General features: G+C 43.0%; 1 protein-coding gene across 4 annotated transcripts in view; it reads right to left on the bottom strand.

Annotated features, from left to right (window-relative positions):
• LOC126419898 (protein bric-a-brac 1-like) overlaps positions 1 to 21,196 on the bottom strand; it is a 459,260-nt gene that overhangs the window by 326,383 nt on the left and 111,681 nt on the right. Inside the window, exon 1 of one of the 4 annotated variants that reach the window (XM_050087163.1) lies at positions 11,587 to 11,968. The exons of the other annotated variants lie outside the window; for them this stretch is intronic. Within the exon in view, the coding sequence (XP_049943120.1) occupies positions 11,587 to 11,940 (354 nt within the window). The 5' untranslated portion in view covers positions 11,941 to 11,968. Of the gene's footprint in view, positions 1 to 11,586; positions 11,969 to 21,196 lie in introns of those variants that run through there. 4 annotated transcript variants of the gene reach the window in all.

The raw sequence follows: 21,196 nt of genomic DNA, 5'->3' as shown, positions 1-21,196 counted from the left end.
TACCGTTATAGGACCGAGCGAGGTGGCGCAATGGTTAGCACACTGGACTCGCATTCTGGAAGACAACGGTTCAAACCCGTCTCCAGCCATCCTGATTTAGGTTTTCCGTGATTTCCCAAAATCGTTCCAGGCAAATGCCGGGATGGTTCTTTGAAAGAGCACGGCCGATTTCCTTCCCAATCCTTCCCTAATCCGAGCTTGTGCTCCGTCTCTAATGACCTCGTTGTCGACGGGACGCCTAAACACTAATCTCCTCCTATACCGTTGTAGGCTTCTTGTTGTTTTGCTATATCACTGCCAGTGATTGTCAGGATGGAAGCTACAGCAATTTCCTGCCCCACTGAGGTTGTGCTGTATAACGACCCAGCTATTCGTAGTATGTTGAATTCGAACCTATAAATGAATAAAAATACCTCCAATTTTCCCCTTTCATTCTGTACTTAACGCCAAGCTGTATAGTGTGATTGTGTAAAACTAAGTGTGAACGAATGACCAACACAGACGTTCACTATTAAATCGTTCTTACATCTTTGACAGTGCACGGTATTTGAAAAAGATCCGTCCGATTTCACAAGCTTATGTGCTCTACAGGAACGAAGATACACACTGTTGTCATACCCTTCACGACCAGTATACCGAGCGGTGAATTCTAGTAGTGTAATGTTAAGACCGCTACACTGAAAATCACACCACTAAGGTCTTGAGGAATGCGCTGATACTCCCATTTCTCATCCAAAGACCATTACTGGCTTGTGACGGGAAGACGTATAATGGTTCAAATAGCTCTAAGCACTATGGGACCCAACAGTTGAGGTCCATCAGTCCCCTAAACTTAGAACTACTTAAACCTAACTAACCTAAGGACATCACACACATCCATGCCCGAGGCAGGATTCGAACCTGCGACCGTAGCAGCCGGAAGATGTATAGCTTCGTACTCTCCAGCCAGCAATCCTCATAAAATCACAAAACTTATCTTTCGCGTATGTCAATAAATTTTTCAACATGACATCTGGAGGTTGTTCATTTCCATATGACAATGAATACAAGAACATATTTGCGTCCTTGGGAATCGCACCTCACAACGATGATGCAAAATTTACATCAATTCCGAACGGAATTGTTCAATGATTTAATACAAATTACGTGGTGAGTACTTCCACAAACTTATATCACAGTAATGTTTCATGATATATTACCTCCCATTTCCGTCAGTGTAGTACTTAGCAAAGGTACACTCCTGATAACTTAGTTAGCTACTGTGTTGAGGAGATAATGGTCCTGTCGAAATGCCGAATTGAATAAATCAGCTTGTCAATTAACAGAATACTGTCAGACCGCTGCAAGAGGCAAGATGCGCGTCACCCGTTAATTTCATCGTAGCGAAATCTTAGATGCCTGGGTACGGGAGACGATTTACAAGGCCGTGTCCGCAACAGGTTATTCAGGTGCCTGCGTGCCAAGGGTGCATCGTGAGTAATTCGATTCGAGGAGAAATACCTCAGAGATAACAAAGCGCTGATGCTTGGGGTCACCGTCGACTGTCACAGGCTGTTAACAGTGGATAGAATGGAACCTCTCATAAGTGCAGCAAATAACTTTCAAATTCAGTGCTGGACTGCGGCAACAAACGACACGGAGCGAAGCACCTGTTTTGGTAACAGAGTACCGGTCAGGTAGGGGGTACACGTATTCTCGTATAGAGAATGCTTATATGCATCTCTCATCATATGCGCCTCGCCGACGATATAACAGGGCCTACCATCCGATCCTGTGTATACATTTAGACTCTTTCTGCACCTGAAATTGACCTGGGCCTTCAGCAGCGCACTATATCACCCGGAATTTGTGGAATATTCTAGCTTCAGTCGTAATGAGCACATCTGGAACATTAAAGAGTCAAATATGCGCGGCTTGAATCAGTTTCCGAGGAAGATTTATCGTGACCGATAATGTAATAAAATATTTAACTGATAGTCTCTACAATAGAATGCTTAAAAAACCGCACTTAATACTCTCGAACGCCAGCCACAATCTGACATCAAAACTCCTCACGTTTCGAACCCTGTCAGTGATACGACTTTGATCATCCATTCACTTCAAGCGGTCCTGAGCTGCATCATATTTTGGAGCCCGCGTTATTCATGATGGAAGTTAAAAATCGCAACATAACGGAAGCTGGAAGATTTCTACATCTGAAAGATCATGTCCATTCACATTTCACGCCAGTCGCCCATGTGGATACAAATCAGGTTTGCTTTAAATACACGCTGTAACGGTCGTGACGTCAGGTACTTTTGCGATTGGACTTTTTAACTTTATGATAGTCAAGGCTTTTAAGGCGACACAAATGCCATTATCAACAACTCACTGAGTGTGAGCGAGGTCGTGTAACAGGGCTACGAAAAGCTGGATATTCCTTCTGTGATATTTTAGAAAGACTTGGCAGGAATGTAGCCATTGTACATAACTGATGACAGCGATGGTCACGGAAATGTACGCTCGCAGGAAGACCGTGCTCCGGACGGCCACGTGGCATTGCCGAGAGGGAAGACCATTGTGTTATGGCGTATGGCTCTGGGGCATCATACTGCATCTGCAGCAGCAATTCGAGCAGCAGTTGGCAGCTCAGTCACACAACGAAAGGTTAAAAACCAGCCACTTCAAGGACAGCTGCGAACGAGACGCCCTGTAGCGTGCATTCCACCGACCCCAAACCGCAGCCATTTGCGAGTTCAGTTGTGTCAAGCGAGAGCTCACTGGAGGGCAAGACGGAGGTCAGTTGTGTTTTCTGACGAAGGCTGGATCTGCGTCGGTGCCAGTGATGGCTTTGTGTTAGTTAGCAGGTAAGGTGAGGGCCTGTAGTTAAACTGTCCGCGTGCTAGACACACTGGACTTACACCTTGAATTACATTATGGGACGTGATTTCGTAAGACAGTAGGAGCACTCACCTGACTGCAAATTTTAAGTCAATCTGGTTATTTGAATGTTGTGCTGCCATTCATGAACAGCATCCCAGAGAGTGTTTTCCAACAGGATAACGCTCGTCCACCTACCGCTGTTGTAACCCAACATGCTCTACAGACTGTCGAGATGTTGCATTGGCCTGCTCGATCATCAGATCTGTCTCAACTCGATCACATATGGGACATCATCGGGTAATAACTCCAGTGTCATCTACAACCAGCATCAAACGTCCCTGTATACGCCGACTAAGAGCAACAGGTACTCCATCGCACTAACTGACATCCGACACGTGTTCTACATAATGAATGCACTTTTCCACGCTTGCATTCAACATTCTGGGGGCTACACAGGTTATGAATATAGCAACATTACACATCTGCAATGGCGTCTCTCGCACTTACATTAACCTGTGATCCTGCAATGTTAGTCTCTTAAAGATGTCATCTAGACAAATGTATTCCTGAAATTTCATTACTCTACATTAATTATTTTTTGGTGTTGTGACTTTTTCCGTCAAGTGTACTTCAGTTGCCCCTATAACTGGCTACAGAAGTCAATTTTGCGGTCTGAGCAGGGCAAAATAGTACCATCTACAAAAGGACCATGCCCAGTAAAGGTCGGTCGTGTTCAAATCAACGCTCGGGTCTATTATGGCAGTTTCCTGGGATGAGCGATTTATATTCTCAGCACATTTTCCACATATGTGCGTTCGAGATGACGCACTGCCCTTTGTAAGTTTTCTAGTCAAAACTAGGACAAAAGGCGCTTAACTGACGGATTCAAGTAAAAATGACATGAATAGCGCAAAACATTCACGTGCGACAGCCTAGTCTATAGTAAAATAGAGGAGTGACGTTTCCGCAGGATCAGAAACTAAAAACGGACTGCTAGCTTCATACGATAAGTCATGTTGCCTCAGAGGTGGTTGAAAAAGTAATACATATCAGGCTCAAAAGAGACTGATCCTTTCATAATTCTGTTTATAATTAATGATTACAACGTTATCAATATAGCTATTTTAAAAAAACTTGCATAATATAAATAATATCTGTAAATTTTCCAAAAACGAACTCATTGACGTGAAAATTGATGGGGATGTTAATAGACAGCAAGGATGTTGGATCTTACTGAAATAAAAAAACCAAACCGTGCAACACATAACTACATAACAGTTAATCAACTAATAACAAGCAAATGAGAATGGTGATGACTAAAACCTATTGTTCCAACAGGCCAGTTTCGTAGCACCAAATAATGAAAACAGAAACAACGCTGTTTCCTATTGGAAGGAAATTTACCCATGAAGTTTCTGTGTAGCTGTGTCTCATTCAACACTTTTGCCACAAGGAGAACTTTGTGAGGTATATCAATGATAAAAATGGCTCCACCCCCACCCCGTCCCCGAAGACAGCTCAATGTGTTGTGTGGCTAGAAACACCAAATCACCAATGACTGTGCAGTGAATATTTGTGTCCCATTATAGATAGAAAGAAAGCACCTGATGTCAAGTTAATCAGAACATGGATGCAAAATTTTTGGCATAGGGGTCAATTCAAAAACGGGCAAGCAGCGGCAACTATTTCGGAGGAGAATGTGCATGCAGTACAAACCGTATTCACGATGGCACAGAAATCGATCAGACAAGCTGTATGCAAAGACACTATCATCTTTCTGCAAGATGGCGCTGTCCGCAATTTCCTTAACGAAACCTTCCCCAAAAAGTGGCGTGGCAGAGACGGCCCAGCAGCATGTCCACCTCGATCATCTGACATTACTTCCTTATATTTATTTCTTTGGGGTATGTGAAAGATATTGTGTACAAAATAGCAGTTCCTAATACTGTGACATTGCAACAACGCATCAGGCATACTACTGACACAGTCACATTATACATGTTGCAGAATCTGTGGCAAGAAATTTAATACCAGCTTGATATCTTGCGTGTTATCGGCTTTGCACATGTTGACGTGATTTAAGTGTATTACCTGTGTTACATGTTTCTGTAAGAATCAGAACGTAATGGGTAGTGGTATATGCGGTATAGAGCATGTTTCATTACTGTATCCATTAAAAGAGCTACACTGTTTTGTTATAGACACCCTGTATACAGAGACTGATTTGCTGTACGAAGAGGTGGCGATGGGAAAGAAATTCCTGAAGCAACATACAATACACATATTGTTCATATTTCATATGACGAGTTCACGGTGTTTTTGATAAAAAGATAGTATGTAAAGGGATAAGTATTTTGCAGTTAATATTTCGATCCTGAGACCCTTAGTTTTGCCGTTCTATGATTAGATACAGTGAATAACCTTAATATTCGTACACAAAGAGATTTTTAGATTGCTGCATCGTAACTGTATTCTGAATAAAAGAAAAATATAAAACATCCACTATTATATGAAGGTAGATGTCTAGTAAATAACAATATGAATCATGTTTACACAACGTATACCACTTGTTAAATAATACGATTGAAATAAAGCAATCTACAATGGTCACGTTACTTTAATATCCGGACAGATGGCAGGGCCGCACATATTTTCACCCTTCACACAGGGATAAATACTTCCGAGTCAGAAGGCGGTTATTCCCAAGAATGACTGCCTATCGAAGTCACGGAGTCCAAACGATACATATCGAACGTGCGATTGTAAATCGATCATGCGACTGGTGGCGGGCGTTGTGATCAATCATTTGTGATCGTCCTTTTTATCTGTTTGCCGTCGTTCTCTTAGTTGCTCTAAATTACATACCTCCGCGAATTATTTGTGAGTTGCTAGGGAATCCCAGACAATTTATGTCAGTGCGTGGGATGTCTGGTTTTCTTGATGTTTCTTCGGCGGATTCTCTCATATGGAAAAATCTAATTCCATGCTTATCCAGCGTAGAAAATTGTTCGACTTTATCGCAAATATGGAGTACTACCGGACGAGGAAAGAAGGGACTGTGTAGACTGTGGTGTAAAACTTCGTAAGAACAGTTTCGATGCTGAAATACCATTCACAATTTCATTGCGGACAGTGCGGAAAACGAACGAGTATCAGGAAGAATACATGGTTCGACTCTTCCAAATTATCCATCCAGACCACCTAATGGACTTTCACATGATAACACCGACGTCGTGTAAGGTACGTCGTCTCCTTTGCAGTTACAAGTATTTTTCTACCGCTCTTCTTTTGTCGTCGCTGTAACGACCCCCGTAAACATACTCATAACGCACGTTTGATATGTATCGTTGGTCCCCGCGACTTCAATAGGCAATCATTCTTGGAAATTACCCAGAAGGCAAGTGTGTGTCTACAAGCGCGGTCGACTGTCCACACGGTACGATGTCACGCAAAGCTAATACTAGTTTTGAGATAGGACAGCTTGTGATTTTTCACAACGCGTGAGGTAAATCATATAGACAAATTGCTGCCACGCTCAACATAAGAGTGCTGCGGCAGATATCGTCAGACGATTCAAAAATGAGGACCGTATCGCCTCTATCGCAAAAGGGCCAGCCACCGAAGCTGGATGCACGTGGCACGACGCCGCTAATACGGGAAATAAAGAAGGATCCTACACTCAGTGCACCCCGACTAGCACGTGAGCTACTAAATGAACCTGGCAAGAAGGTACATCCTCAAACGATTCGCAGTGCACTGAATGAACGTGGCTACAATAGAAGAGTGGCCAGGAAGAAACCGTACGCGAATGAACAGAATCGAAGAGATTGCACTTTACCAGGGAGTTTATTATGAAGTATGAAATATGGCGGAACGCCGTCATTTTTGCCGACGAAAGTAAATTTAACGTTTCTGGGTCGGATGTACGACGCATGGTGTGGCGGACACGAAGAATTTACAGTGAAAAAAGATTAAATCGACTGTAAAGTATGAAGGTGGCAGCGTTCTTGTCTGGGGCTCTATTTCGATATATTTCGACCGGGCGAATTGGTGTTCATCGACAGTATTACGAACAAATATGTGTATTTGAACATACTAAAGAACAATTTACGTAAAGTGTTGAAAACATGGGGCTATCAAATACATTCAAGTTTTACCAGGACAATGACCCGAAACATAAGGGTCGTATTGAGCGGGAATATTTGTAGTACAATTGCCCCAAAGTCTTATAACCACCACCTCAATCACCAGATCTCAATCCCATTGAGATTGTGGGGGAGAAGTGGAGCGACGTATTAGAAAAACACCAGTATCGTCCAAGGAAACTGAAACATCGATTAAAAGAAGAATGGGACAGCCTACATGCTGATTATTTTAAAAAAATCATTTGTAGTATGCCACAGCGTTTGAAAGAAGTGATAGAATGGCTACACGACAAGATACTGAAACATCTTATGTTCCACAAAATCTTGTCTAGAAATGGTTAGTTCTGCAAAGTGTCCGAATATTAATGTAACGTGAACGGACCGAGTTGTATTTAAATAGTGTTATAAAAGAACTTATGTGCGTTATCTTAATAAAGTTTATGCTATTATTTACATGACATCACAGAACATAATACTTAGTTATATGTTTTGTTATGAATAAAGTTATGATGCTAAAAGGCTAACATATCATAATGTCCGAGTATTATAGTGATTCACTGTAGATCACAGTAAGTACATTGCATGCGTGACACGGTGGCTCAGTGGGTAAAACCAACTTACAAACCCAAAGCGGTTCGATTCCCAGTTGGCGATTCTATTTTTCACCGTGGTCCGATGTTCATGTTAAGCTACATGATGTCCCAGAAGGAATGCTCAGTATTCAGTGATGACAGGAACGATCATTCGAAGCAAAAAAGTCTAGTAAACATGGGAATACCTTAAGAGCTATGAACATTTGTTCATTTTTGCTACTGTAAAACTTCTCATCAATTGGAAAAGTGCTCATAGCTCGCAAGTTATAAATTTTTAACTACTTTTTTTGCTTGGAACGACGAAAATGTGCTCAGTTTATGAATCGCCCATCCCAAAAACAATGGCCGTCCGGTGTGGCCAAGCGGTTCTGGGAGCTTCAGTCTGGAACCGCGCGATCGCTACGGTCGCAGGTTCGAATCCTGTCTCGGGCATGGATGTGTGTGATGTCCTTAGGTTAGTTAGGTTAGTTCCAAGTTCTAGGGGACTGATGACCTCAAATGTTAAGTCCCATAGTGCTCAAAGCCATTTGAACCAAAAACAATGACATGAACACTTCGCATGCAAAACTGTGCGTCTTGCCACGACGCACATTCGAAGGATCACCTATTGATAGTCTTAAGCGTGGAACTTTGGCGACGCGAAGGGACATATCGGCATAATGGACCAAAGTCACAAATATTTAAATAGCGAGACTTCCAACTATATTTCCCTCTGCTCAATCTGTCTGCATAACAAACATTCTACCGCCTCCAAATCGGATGGTCAGCGTTGTTGCTTTCGACGCGTAAGGACCTGGGTTCGATTCCCGGTACCTCAGATTTTTTATGAAGTAGGAAAGTCTAGAACAGTATCAACTGCAACTCTTAGGACCAAATGAAGGGCTGCTTGAATAAAGATACAGAGGCGTCATCAAGCTGTACTAACAATAACGGCAGTAGGGACTGGCGACATGCTGCTCACATTGTCTCACGATCACAGATCGCTTCTGTCAAAGCTTTGTAGGCAGCATTCGGCTGATCGGAAAAGGCCGAAGAAGTTTACGTTTCAACCAACAACAAACTTTTTCTACTGACTTAATAGTGTTGCTCAACTATTGAACCTTCAAGGTGCAGGTGTGGGATTTCAATGAAGTGATCAGAACAAGAACAATATTCGCATCTGACAAATCACTTTTTTCACATTAAACGTCACTTCTCTGCCCTGAAACAGTCCAATATCAAACGCAACACTAATTATGTTTTCAAACGATGATACTGGTATGGCAATGTCATAACCTGCCTTTTGACAAGCATATTGTAACATATGCCTTGTACCTCAGTGTAGACCAGCTGATTATACAAGCACACATGATGAAATGACGATTGCGTAAATTTTACTTGTCTCTGCCTCTACTTTTTGACAATAGTCGTGCGATTAATTTGTTTTATGATACCGGTGCACACCTTTAACCTTCACACTAATCCACAAGTGAACACTCCTACTGACCTACTACTGCAGCTATAATATTCACACAACAAAGGAACTTAATAGCGCAGGTACAACAAGCACCGTCGAATGCTACGAACAGACTACCAATGTCATATCAGAAACATTTCTGTATGGTTATTTTAATTATTGCCATTTTCCCGCTGAATCTTTTCCAAGGGGGTTGGGGAAGAGGTGTGGTACATACAGGAGTATTCATTAAGTGTCTCCAGCATTTCAGAAGACGACTGCGTAGAAACGAACACGAACAGAAATCACACATACATCAGTGGGCAGAACATCTCTCCAAGTTTGTTAACTCACACTACATGTTCACTAAATGGGCTTCGATTGTGATGTGGGTGCAGCCCGCTTTGCGCGTCTCTTAATTGGGATGCCTGTTTGCAAGTGCGAACTAATTCGCTGCGACAATACCGAGACGAGGATTAACAATGAAACTTGAGGACGGCGCAACCTACATGTGCAATATGTAGTTATAGGAATCCCGCTAATTATTAGCAAACTTTCTTTACAAGTGGGACATTAATACATGCAAATTCCAACTGGTTCTCTAAAAACCTATCGTGGGACATAATACGTCCCGGTGGTAGTCAAAGAGTTAAAAACCTACCTCCGGACTGGCCGATTTTCTTTAAAAAAATCTTAAATTTCTGTCCCGAGTGAAAAAATACTAAATTATATCGCCTGCAAAGTAGTTTCGTCCTCTTGCCACAAACAGATTTTTTACTGTTTTACTGAAGATTCGTCATGTGTAACAGTATTGCTATCTTCTTTTGGACCGCTCCTTTAAAACTTGCTATGAGCCGTTTAACAAACTGACGCTAGTTTATGCGTTCAAAAGATAATATTTTGAGTCACAATAATACATGTTCAGAAACAGAAAACCGAATCCTTCATACAAAATCCTTAGGCGACTATCAATGAGTAGTATGGTATCAATCAACAGATACAAATACAGGCGTGTAACAATTTGTGGCGATATGAAATGGATTGACCACATAGTCTCAATCTTGGGTACAACGTCTAACAAACTCCGTTTCTTTTGTTGCCAAGTGGGAATATGCAGTCAATCTACAAGAGATTATTTACAAAACATCATACGATATTGGTGAAGTGCGTGGAATCTGTACCAAAATGGATCAAGGTCTGCTGAATAAATACAAATAAGGGAGAATTAGAGCATGGAATATGGACTGAGAGCAAATCAGAGAAAGACGAAAGCAATGTGAAGTAGTAGGAACGAGTTTAGAGACTAACTTTAGCGTCAAATTTATGAACCACGTGCAAAAATATTTTTGATATCTTGCAAGCAAATTAACGTCGGGCGGACGATGCAAGGTGGATATAACGAGTAGAGTAACGCAGACAAATGGGGCATTCCTCGCTAAAAAGAAGTCCACTACTAATGTGGTCTTACATAGAGAAAGAAATTTCTGAAAACGTACGTTTGGAGAACACTATCATACTGAAGTGGATCACGGACTACGGGGAAAACCGGAAAAGAAGGGAATCGGAAAGTTTGAAGAATATTGACAGAATCAGCGAGCAGAGAAACATGTGGAAAATACTGGCAAGAAGGGACAGGATGTGAGGATATGAAGGGATTAATAACCTTCCTGGTATAAGTGGTCAAACAGCCTAGTGGGGCATTGGAATATATCCTCCAAATAATTTGAGAACAATTGGTGTAAATGCTACTCTGAGATGAAGAGACTGGCACATGAGAGGAAGCCATGGTGAGCCGCATCAAGCCAGTTAGAAAACTGGTAACAAAAACAAACGAAAAGCGCCATGATTGCACAGGTTTGACTGGTGGCGCGCGTTGGAAAGGAGACGTCAACTGTGCCACCATAGTCTACTTTCAAAGTTCCACGAGCCAGTATTAAGCCCCCTACGTTTCGTCCCTGTAGAGACCGGAATGACCACTTCCAGCACGCACAAAAGCATTTAAACAGTCCTACCCTCTATACGCGAATGGAACGATAAGAAATTCTACTCTGTGGCAGAACGGCAAGTACTATCTGCCATGCAGAGTACTGATGTCCCTTTCCCTCGACGTCACGTAAACGAACTGGTTTGCTTTTATCCACAATTGAGGCAGGATGCTACTCATTACATGAAGCGCACATTTTGTTAAACTCGTGCTGGAATGAAAAAATGGAAATTCCATTATGAAAACGTCAAATAAAAAACTACCAATCGTTAATAGGTAGCGTACTTGGCTTATTATCCAGCGAATGTACAGACTACTCCGCCTCCCTTCCCAGAAGAGCGCAGGTATGCCACTCATTTTGCATCTGCAGGTGAGTGGTTGCCATTCTTCGTTTCTCGTCTGTCGTTCGAAATCTGCTTACAGATATTCGGGTAGATCAGACAAGTAAACAAAATCGTCAGCGAACAGAATCGCCAGTTAACCCGCACCCTCATTGAATCCTTAACTTCCCTCACCAAACGAGAGTGACTTTGTGAAGGGGAAACCCTGTAAAAACGCTCTGCCTACCCTGGCAGTGGAACCGCTCCTTTCGACGATGACGGACCGGAGGAAGGAGTCGGCCTTGTCGTACCACACGAGCTGGGGCCGGAACGGCGGCCCCCCGCGACGCTGCGCGTCCTTCACTTTGAGCAGCTCCTGGTTGTAGGTGGAGCGCAGCGCCTTCAGCTTGAGCTTCACCTCGCCCACCGTGAGATCGGGCATGCGCATGCTCTCGCAGATGCGCTTTAGTGCCCCCTCGCGGACGGCTGTCCAGCGGTGGTACAGGTTGGTGGGATTCCACAACACCTCGTGCTGCTCGTACAGATCGAGCAGGCGCATGATCTCGCGCTGCGACCACTTCCTGGGAAACGTCGCCGTCATTGCGTAACCGAACCGCGTCCGCGCTCGTACGGGCCTACCAGCCGACTGGCCTGGCGCGGGAACTAAACATGGCGGCTGGCGGGGCAACTGTCCTGTCCCGCGCGCAGCTGTCCCGTTGCCAACATGGCGTACTGCGCAGCGCAGCACAGCCCAGCCCGACCCGCGCCGGCTCACCTCTCCACGCAATGTAAACAACACACCGGCGGCGGCGGCGGCGGTCCGTCCAACTGCCACCGTGTTTACCGCTGCGAATCCTGAGCTCCCGCGAACGCTGTTGCAAAGCTGGCATGATATCCACCTTTCAATGATTACATCAATTTCACACCTATCAATGAAGCGCAGCGAGTAGTGATTTAAGTAGATTCTGTTAGAGTGTGTTTCTTAGTCATAATAGTTACAAATTTCCGTATCCCTTACAGTATAAATGCATTTAACGACGTGTCTACCATTCGCGTCGCCGCTAATTCAAAAGATGCGCTGCAGAAGGATCTATATAAACTCTTGGAACAACCTGCAGTTGTCGTCCCCCCCCCCCCCCCCGAGTCCTTTTGTATTCCCCTCCTCTGCCTTCCCCTCCTCTGCCTTCCCCACTCCCTCTCGCGTCTGCCCAGCACCCCCCACTCCTCTTATGGGTCCTCATCCTCCATCGGCTCCTTTCCCACCTCCCCCTCCCACGCTTTTCCTTTCCTTCCCCCCTTTTTTATTTTCCCATCATCTGTCCAGTTTCCCCCCACCTGCTCTCGGCTGTGGTATGCCACATTTGCCAACTTTTTAGTGCAGTGTTCCAGTGAATGTTCAGTGTTGCTCGTCTTTCTAGTGGTGCGAACAGAAATCATGCTGACGCTGGGTGTGAACTTTTATGTCTTTTGCGAACAGAAACCAGACTGTCGCCGTGTTTTTTAATTGTCTGTCTATTATTTTACCTATCTGCTTCGTATGTATTTTATTCGCATCGTCATCCCTTTGTTCTATGTTTTAAATTTCCACGATTTTTTTTCGCCATGTTCCTATTTAAGTCTCCGATTTTATCGCATGTTTTTATTATTTATTCAAATGGTTCAAATGGCTCTGAGCACTATGGGACAACATCTGTGGTCATCAGTCCCATAGAACTACTTAAACCTAGCTAATCTAAGGACATCACACACATCCATGCCCGAGGCAGGATTCGAACCTGCGACCGTAGCAGCAGCGCGGCTCCAGACTGGAGCGCCTAAAACCGCACGGCCACCGCGGCCGGCTATTATTTATTCTCTTCATCTTTTTAACAAAGTCTGTAGGCTGAAGAGCGGCATACTACGCTGCTGCCAGCCCGCCCGCTTCGGGGGAGGGGGAATCGAAATTCAATAATGGAAAAAAAACCTGCAGTTGCTCCTAGTGACTCAGCTGGGTCGACAAGGACATTCGCCTGCTCGCCCTTTAGTGTACAGACTATAAAAGAACGTCGGGCTATAAATAGCCATGTGCGACGACCTTCAAAAAAACATGCTTCCTCAAATGAGATGCATAATTTTACTATGTATCGGATGTTTCTTTTTGCGACAATAACCGGTATATGACGGCGTGTGGCCTCTTTAGCAAATCAGTCTTCGTTCGTAATCCGCTTATCCAAACAACGGTTTCCTTTTCCAAGCATTACCAACTTCCGCTTCTTTCTGGAATATTTACTTGCGCATATTCACAACAGTGTTTCTGTTTGGATTCAAAGCTGCAGCAGTTCTTTTGATCACCTAATTAACCCCTAACTGGTGCACCTAAAAATTGCAACGCATATGGTTCACCTGGGTTCCCAGGACCTACTTCAGTTTTGAGTATCTTCTGGCAAAACAGAAAACAGTTGGGGGGGGGGGGGGAGATTAAACTATTAAAAATTTAATAAGGATTTATTACTTCCGTTTTATCCACAACATTCCTAAATTCTTTGCATACCTTAAAGACCCTCCCCCCATGAACCATGGACCTTGCCGTTGGTGGGGAGGCTTGCGTGCCTCAACGATACAGATCGCCGTACCGTAGGTGCAACCACAACGGAGGGGTATCTGTTGAGAGACCAGACAAACGTGTGGTTCCTGAAGAGGGGCAGCAGCCTTTTCAGTAGTTGCAGGGGCAACAGTCTGGATGATTGACGGGTCTGGCCTTGTAACAATAACCAAAACGGCCTTGCTGTTGTGGTACTGCGAACGCCTGAAAGCAAGGGGAAACTACAGACGTAATTTTTCCCGAGGGCACGCAACTTTACTGTACGGTTAAATGATGATGGCGTCCTCTTGGGTAAAATATTCCGGAGGTAAAATAGTCCCCCATTCGGATCTCCGGGCGGGGACTACTCAGGAGGACATCGTTATCAGGAGAAAGAAAACTGGCGTTCTACAGATCGGAGCGTGGAATGTCAGATCCCTTAATCGGGCAGGTAGGTTAGAAAATTTAAAAAGGGAAATGGATAGGTTAAAGTTCGATATAGTGGGAATTAGTGAAGTTCGGTGGCAGGAGGAACAAGACTTCTGGTCAGGTGAATACAGGGTTATAAATACAAAATCAAATAGGGGTAATGCAGTAGTAGGTTTAATAATGAATAAAAAAATAGGAGTGCGGGTAAGCTACTACGTAGTGAACGTATTATAGTGGCCAAGATAGACACGAAGCCCATGCCTACTACAGTAGTACAAGTTTATATGCCAACTAGCTCTGCCGATGACGAAGAAATTGAAGAAATGTATGATGAGATAAAAGAAATTATTCAGGTAGTGAAGGGAGACGAAAATTTAATAGTCACGGGTGACTGCAATTCGACAGTAGGAAAAGGGAGAGAACGCAACATAGTAGGTGAATATGGATTGGGACTAAGAAATGAAAGAGGAAGCCGTCTGGTAGAATTTTGCACTGAGCATAACTTAATCATAGCTAACACTTGGTTCAAGAATCATAAAAGAAGGATGTATACATTGGAAGAATCCTGGAGATACTAAAAGGTATCAGATAGATTATATAATGGTAAGACAGACATTTAGGAACCAGGTTTTAAATTGTAGGACATTTCCAGGGGCAGATGTGGACTCTGACCACAATCTATTGGTTATGAACTGTAGATTAAAACTGAAGAAATTGCAAAAAGGTGGGAATTTAAGGAGATGGGATTTGGATAAACTGACTAAACCAGAGTTTGTACAGAGTTTCACGGACAGCATAAGGGAACAATTGACAGGAATGGGGGAAAGAAACACAGTAGAAGACAAATGGGTAGCTCTGAGTAGTAGTGAAGGCAGCAGAGGATCAAGTAGGTGAAAAGACGAGGGCTAGTAGAAATCCTTGGGTCTCAAAAATGAGATCGACAGGAAGTGCAAAATGGCTAAGCAGGCACGGCTAGAGGACAAATGTAAGGATGCAGAGGCTTATCTCACTAGGGGTAAGATAGATACCGCCTACAGGCAAATTAAAGAGACCTTTGGAGAAAAGACAACCATTTGTATGAATATCAAGAGCTCAGATGGGAACCCAGTTCTAAGCAAAGAAGGGAAAGCAGAAAGGTGGAAGGAGTATATAGAGGGTCTATACAAGGGCGATGTACTTGAGGACAATATTATGGAAATGGAAGAGGATGTAGATGAAGATGAAATGGGAGATATGATACTGCGTGAAGAATTTGACAGACCACTGAAAGATCTGAGTCGACGCAAGGCCCCGGGAGTAGACAACATTCCATTAGAACTACTGACGGCCTTGGGAGAGCCAGTCCTGACAAAACTCTACCATCTGGTGAGCAAGATGTATGAGACAGGCGAAATACCCTCAGACTTCAAGAAGAATATAATAATTACAATCCCAAAGAAAGCAGGTGTTGACAGATGTGAAAAGTACCGAACTATCAGTTTAATAAGCCACAGCTGCAAAATACTAACGCGAATTATTTACAGACGAATGGAAAAACTGGTGGAAGCCGACCTCGGGGAAGATCAGTTTGGATTCCGTGGAAATGTTGGAACACGTGAGGCAATACTGATCTTACGACTTATCTTAGAAGCTAGATTAAGGAAAGGCAAACCTACGTTTCTAGCATTTGTAGACTTAGAGAAAGCTTTTGACAATGTTGACTGGAATACTCTCTTTCAAATTCTAAAGGTGGCAGGGGTGAAATACAGGGAGCGAAAGGCTATTTACAATTTGTACAGAAACCAGATGGCAGTTATAAGAGTCGAGGGGCATGAAAGGGAAGCAGTGGTTGGGAAGGGAGTGAGACAGGGTTGTAGCTTCTCCCCGATGTTATTCAATCTGTATATTGAGCAAGCAGTAAAGGAAACAAAAGGAAAATTCGGAGTAGGTATTAAAATTCATGGAGAAGAAATAAAAACTTTGAGGTTCGCCGATGACATTGTAATTCTGTCAGAGACAGCAAAGGACTTGGAAGAGCAGCTGAACGGAATGGACAGTGTCTTGAGAGGAGGATATAAGATGAAGATGAACAAAAGCAAAACAAGAATAATGGAATGTAGTCAAATTAAATCGGGTGATGCTGAGGGAATTAGATTAGGAAATGAGACACTTAAAGTAGTAAAGGAGTTTTGCTATTTATGGAGTAAAATAACTGATGATGATCGAAGTAGAGAGGATATAAAATGTAGACTGGCAATGGCAAGGAAAGCGTTTCTGAAGAAGAGAAATTTGTTAACATCGAGTACAGATTTAAGTGTCAGGAAGTCGTTTCTGAAAGTATTTGTGTGGAGTGTAGCCTTGTATGGAAGTGAAACATGGACGATAAATAGTTTGGACAAGAAGAGAATAGAAGCTTTCGAAATGTGTGGTGCTACAGAAGAATGTTGAAGATTAGGTGGGTAGATCACGTAACAAATGCGGAGGTATTGAATAGGATTGGGGAGAAGAGAAGTTTGTAGCACAACTTGACTAGAAGAAGGGATCGGTTGGTAGGACATATCCTGAGGCATCAAGGGATCACAAATTTAGCATTGGAGGGCAGCGTGGAGGGTAAAAATCGTAGAGGGAGACCAAGAGATGAATACACTAAGCAAATTCAGAAGGATGTAGGTTGCAGTAGGTACTGGGAGATGAGGGAGCTTGCACAGGTTAGATTAGCATGGAGAGCTGCATCAAACCGTCTCAGGACTGAAGATCACAACAACAACAACAACAACAACAACCTTAAAGACGTTATAAAAAAGAACGTGAAGTACGTAAAGTATCTAACGTAGAAAATATACTTCAGTCCTACTACGCATCAACTAAAACAGACAGCTTGTAGGGGTCGACATGATCCCAACGATAGATGTACTTATCTATTGTGTCTTCCAGAAGACGAGATCTTCTACGAAATTCCCTCCGGCCTGGACTGTTGCAGTGTGTTTGCTTTTTGACGTTTCACACCGCACATGCCAATGGCCATCCATCCGATTAAGCTTTTTTTCTTTTCTTTTTTTATTTCTCTTGATTTAAACACTACAGAGTAGTTAATAAGTGGGTTACTAAGGTGGGCCGTGTGCTACGTAAGACAACAAGCCAGGCAGCGTGTAGGGCTCTTAGCCGTTATGGCTGCTCGCAAGTTAGGTTAGCTAGACAAGCACCCATTCCGTTACCGTCCCTGCCACGTGGAGGCGGACCTTTTCCTAATGTTTCTGTCCTGGCTGTTGCTCTGTGTGTTGGTACACTCTTTAATACAGTATCCGATGAAGTATAAAACGTGATTCACCTGAAAAGGTGACCTGTCGCTACTCAGCAAACGCCCACTACGGTACTGGCGTGCGAATTCCAGCCTTCGCCGCAGATGATCAGCAGTCAGCGTAGGTGCACATACTAGGCGCCTGCTGTGAAGGCGCACACGCAGCAACGTTCGCTGAACTATCACTGAGGAGATACTGTTGTTAGCCCTTGGTTCATCTGAACGGTAAGTCGCTCAACCGTAGCACGTCTACTCGCTCGCACACACGTCTACGGCCGTCTGTTTACCCCTGTCGTCTACGTCCCGTGGTGCAACACAGCCGCCGCGGCGATGGTTTTGGATAGCGCCATTTTGCCATGCACTGTATATTTTAACCACGGTGGCAAGCGACCAGTTAACACTAAACAACACCAAACACCGTACACCCCCTCTCAGGATAAATTAACAATAAAAAACGTCAACCAAAATGGAAAATACCCAAGGAAAAACACTGTAAAAACAGCTACGCTCGGAATCCGATATATACAACAAATTACCGAAACATATGCATAACGATCAAGAAAATCACCCTTACACAATTATTCCCTATGTTTTTAACATGTGTCTTGTCTTTCTTATATCTTATGGTATCATTATGTATATTGTGTATTTTATTGGTATTGTCAACCATATATAACAACGCACTTGCGAAAAAAATAAATTGTATCAAATAAAAATAAATATGTTTAAGTGCAGGAAAAAAAAAGGAAAAAGAAAAAAAGACGACTGAGCGGGATCTCACGGCGCATCGTTCTCTCTCTTGTTTACCGTCATCTACGTGTTCAGAAATTCGTTTTGGAACTTAAATGCACTCGGCCATATTTGACGTGACTATGCATTAATTTCGAATTGTTAAAAACCGGCCGCTAAACCGTCAACTATTGTTGCGCGATATTTCAGGATGCGCAATAATATTAAAAGTATGGGTAAGCGGCCGCTAAACTGTCAACTACTATGAAACTTCCTGGCAGATTAAAACTGTGTGCCGGAAAGAGACTCGAACTCGGGACCTTTGCATTTCGCGGGCAAGTACTCTACCAACTGAGCTACCGAAGCACGACTCACGCCCCATCCTCACAGCTTTGAGTAGCTCAGTTAGTAGAGCACTTGCCCGCGAAAGGCAAAGGTCCCGAGTTCGAGTCTCGGTCCGGCACACAGTTTTAATCTGCCAGGAAGTTTCATATCAGCGCACACTCCGCTACAGAGTGAAAATCTCATTCTGTGAACTATTATATTGTTGCGCGATATTTCAGGAAGCGCAATAATGCTAAAAGTATGGGTGAGTTGCGAGGTTTCGCAATACTATTGAGCACATCGTAAACTTTTAAAATATAAAGGATGATTCCGTGATGACATTACTAACTCTCAGGGCCGATGGTGTCCATTTGACGCAAGGAACGTGGTTCCGGAAATGACCAAGTCTAAAAATATAAGCGAAAATCTTTTTGATAGTTCTGACAGTAGAATACACGTATCGGTACTGTCGTTGCTGAGACTGTAGGGTAGGCAATTTTCAGTGGTGGTAGTATGAACAAAAACAAGAATAAAGCCTAATAAATGTGGGCCTTGAAATGCATACCTTAAGAGCTTGTTCATCCTCACTACTGTGAAACACAGTTCTTCTACTGAGCAAGTGCCCATAGCTCTTAAAAGCAAGCATTTTAGAGCACATATTTACTGTTCGATTTTTCATGTTTTGATTCATACAACTTCCCCCAGGAATACACAAGACAAGAAGCTCGCAGTAAAAGAGATATTTCATAGTATCAGACATGAACTATTTTTGTGCTAATAGCTCTTAAGGTACAACAATACCAGTGCATGTATCCCATTGTCAGAGATATCAGAACGATTTACACTTATAACTTTCGACCTGGTCGTTTTCGGACCAGGGTCCCTTACTTCGAGTTAATGCACTTCATCGTCCGTGAAAGTATGCAACATTATCAAGGAATCTCGTGTATTAGTGCTGCTTATAAATATTGTACAGTCTGTGGGCAGTCTCTCGCGTGCTACAGGCTATCTTTGTGTTCGCTGTTGGTTTGGTGAAAATGAATTCAAAACAAGACGAAAGAGCACTATTATTAGAGTGAATCGAAATGTATACATAATTGACGATATTGTGGAATGTTTGGGCAGATGAGTATAAAAACATAAATGTTAAAAATCAATCGTATGATTTGTTTCTCAGAAATTACAGGGAACGGCCACGAAGGAAGATGTTTTTAAAAAATTAATTTATGCAAAGAATAAAAGTATACACTGAGTAAATCACCCAAAACGTGACCGCAAATATTGCGGAAATGGAAAGTGCTATTGATGTGCAGTTTTCACAAAGTGGGTTGGCAGTCACGGGCTCGTATTGTTTGCCAATAAACAGACTGTAATAACACTTTAGAGCGTGTATTTTTGTGCAAAATGGAACAATGCCTACGGACATTAACAAACTACAAGTAAGATAAATTAAAATATCTAGTGTTTGTCGCAGGATTCAATTATTCAGCAGTTGACAAAAAAGTAATCTGAGTATCGTACTGCGTCGTAATTAAAGGCCCAAAAGAATGTAAAGACCCAGAAGAAGGCCACTGTAATCGCGATCGAAACGTTGATTTCCGCAGGAAAGTTTTTTACATTACGACGCGGTACGATACTCAGATAACTTTTACGTCAACTGACTCTGGCCGCAAAAGCCTACGCAGTTAAATTATACGACAATTGTTACAGCCGTGCAATTGCCTCCTGTATCAGCCACGTAGTGCTACATTTGACTAAACAAGAAGCTTAGCGGAATCACTTCTAAAGTGTACATGAGAACTTTGTAATGAATAAAAACTTCGTACCCCAGACTGCAAGGGGGAGAAGAGGGGGTTGAGAGAGAGGGGAGGAGGCAAGTGCCTATGTATAGGGACCATCATTTACAGTAGTGTCAAATTTTGAATTATCAACACATACAATATTTTGATAATTTTTTTTTTCGTTCAACCTCAATTCTCTCAACAAATCTTAATGACTGATCGTTGACACTCCTTGAACGAATCTTTCACCATCTTTCCTTCTGCTTGCAAGAAGGTATGGCAACTATCACAACAGCAGTGACTCTATCGTATAGCATTCCGAACCGCTATATTTTGCACAATATTACTGCACAATCTAGGAATAACTTCAAAAATATTACCTATATTGTGCAACATTATTAACCGCATAGGGGGCGCTTTAGCAGTGCCCAAAATTCGGGACATTTGACGTTGCGTGTAAGGCTCACGCCGAACATATCATTGCACATATTGGTACATCCCGCGAATATCGGAACCTCTGGCAACACTAATTAGGACGTAAGTCGTTCCTAAAGAACCATAAGGACGACAGCAGTGTGGAAGGTAGGTGCCAGAGAGGTTTTTCGAAAGATTATTAGGAAATTTCAGGCAGGGAAGATGATGTGCTGCCGCCTCTACGAAGGGGGAGTCTCTACTCCCGACGCTGGGTCCGTGGCCTACTGAGGCGAGTGTCGCCGCAGGAACTCACGTTGCTGTAAGCAGTAAACACTCTCGTGTA

This window comes from Schistocerca serialis, chromosome 9, assembly GCF_023864345.2.
Source record: "Schistocerca serialis cubense isolate TAMUIC-IGC-003099 chromosome 9, iqSchSeri2.2, whole genome shotgun sequence".
NCBI classification, from domain to species: domain Eukaryota; kingdom Metazoa; phylum Arthropoda; class Insecta; order Orthoptera; family Acrididae; genus Schistocerca; species Schistocerca serialis.
Note: the sequence above shows the minus strand (reverse complement) of the source record. Positions and strands in the feature narration are given on the sequence as shown.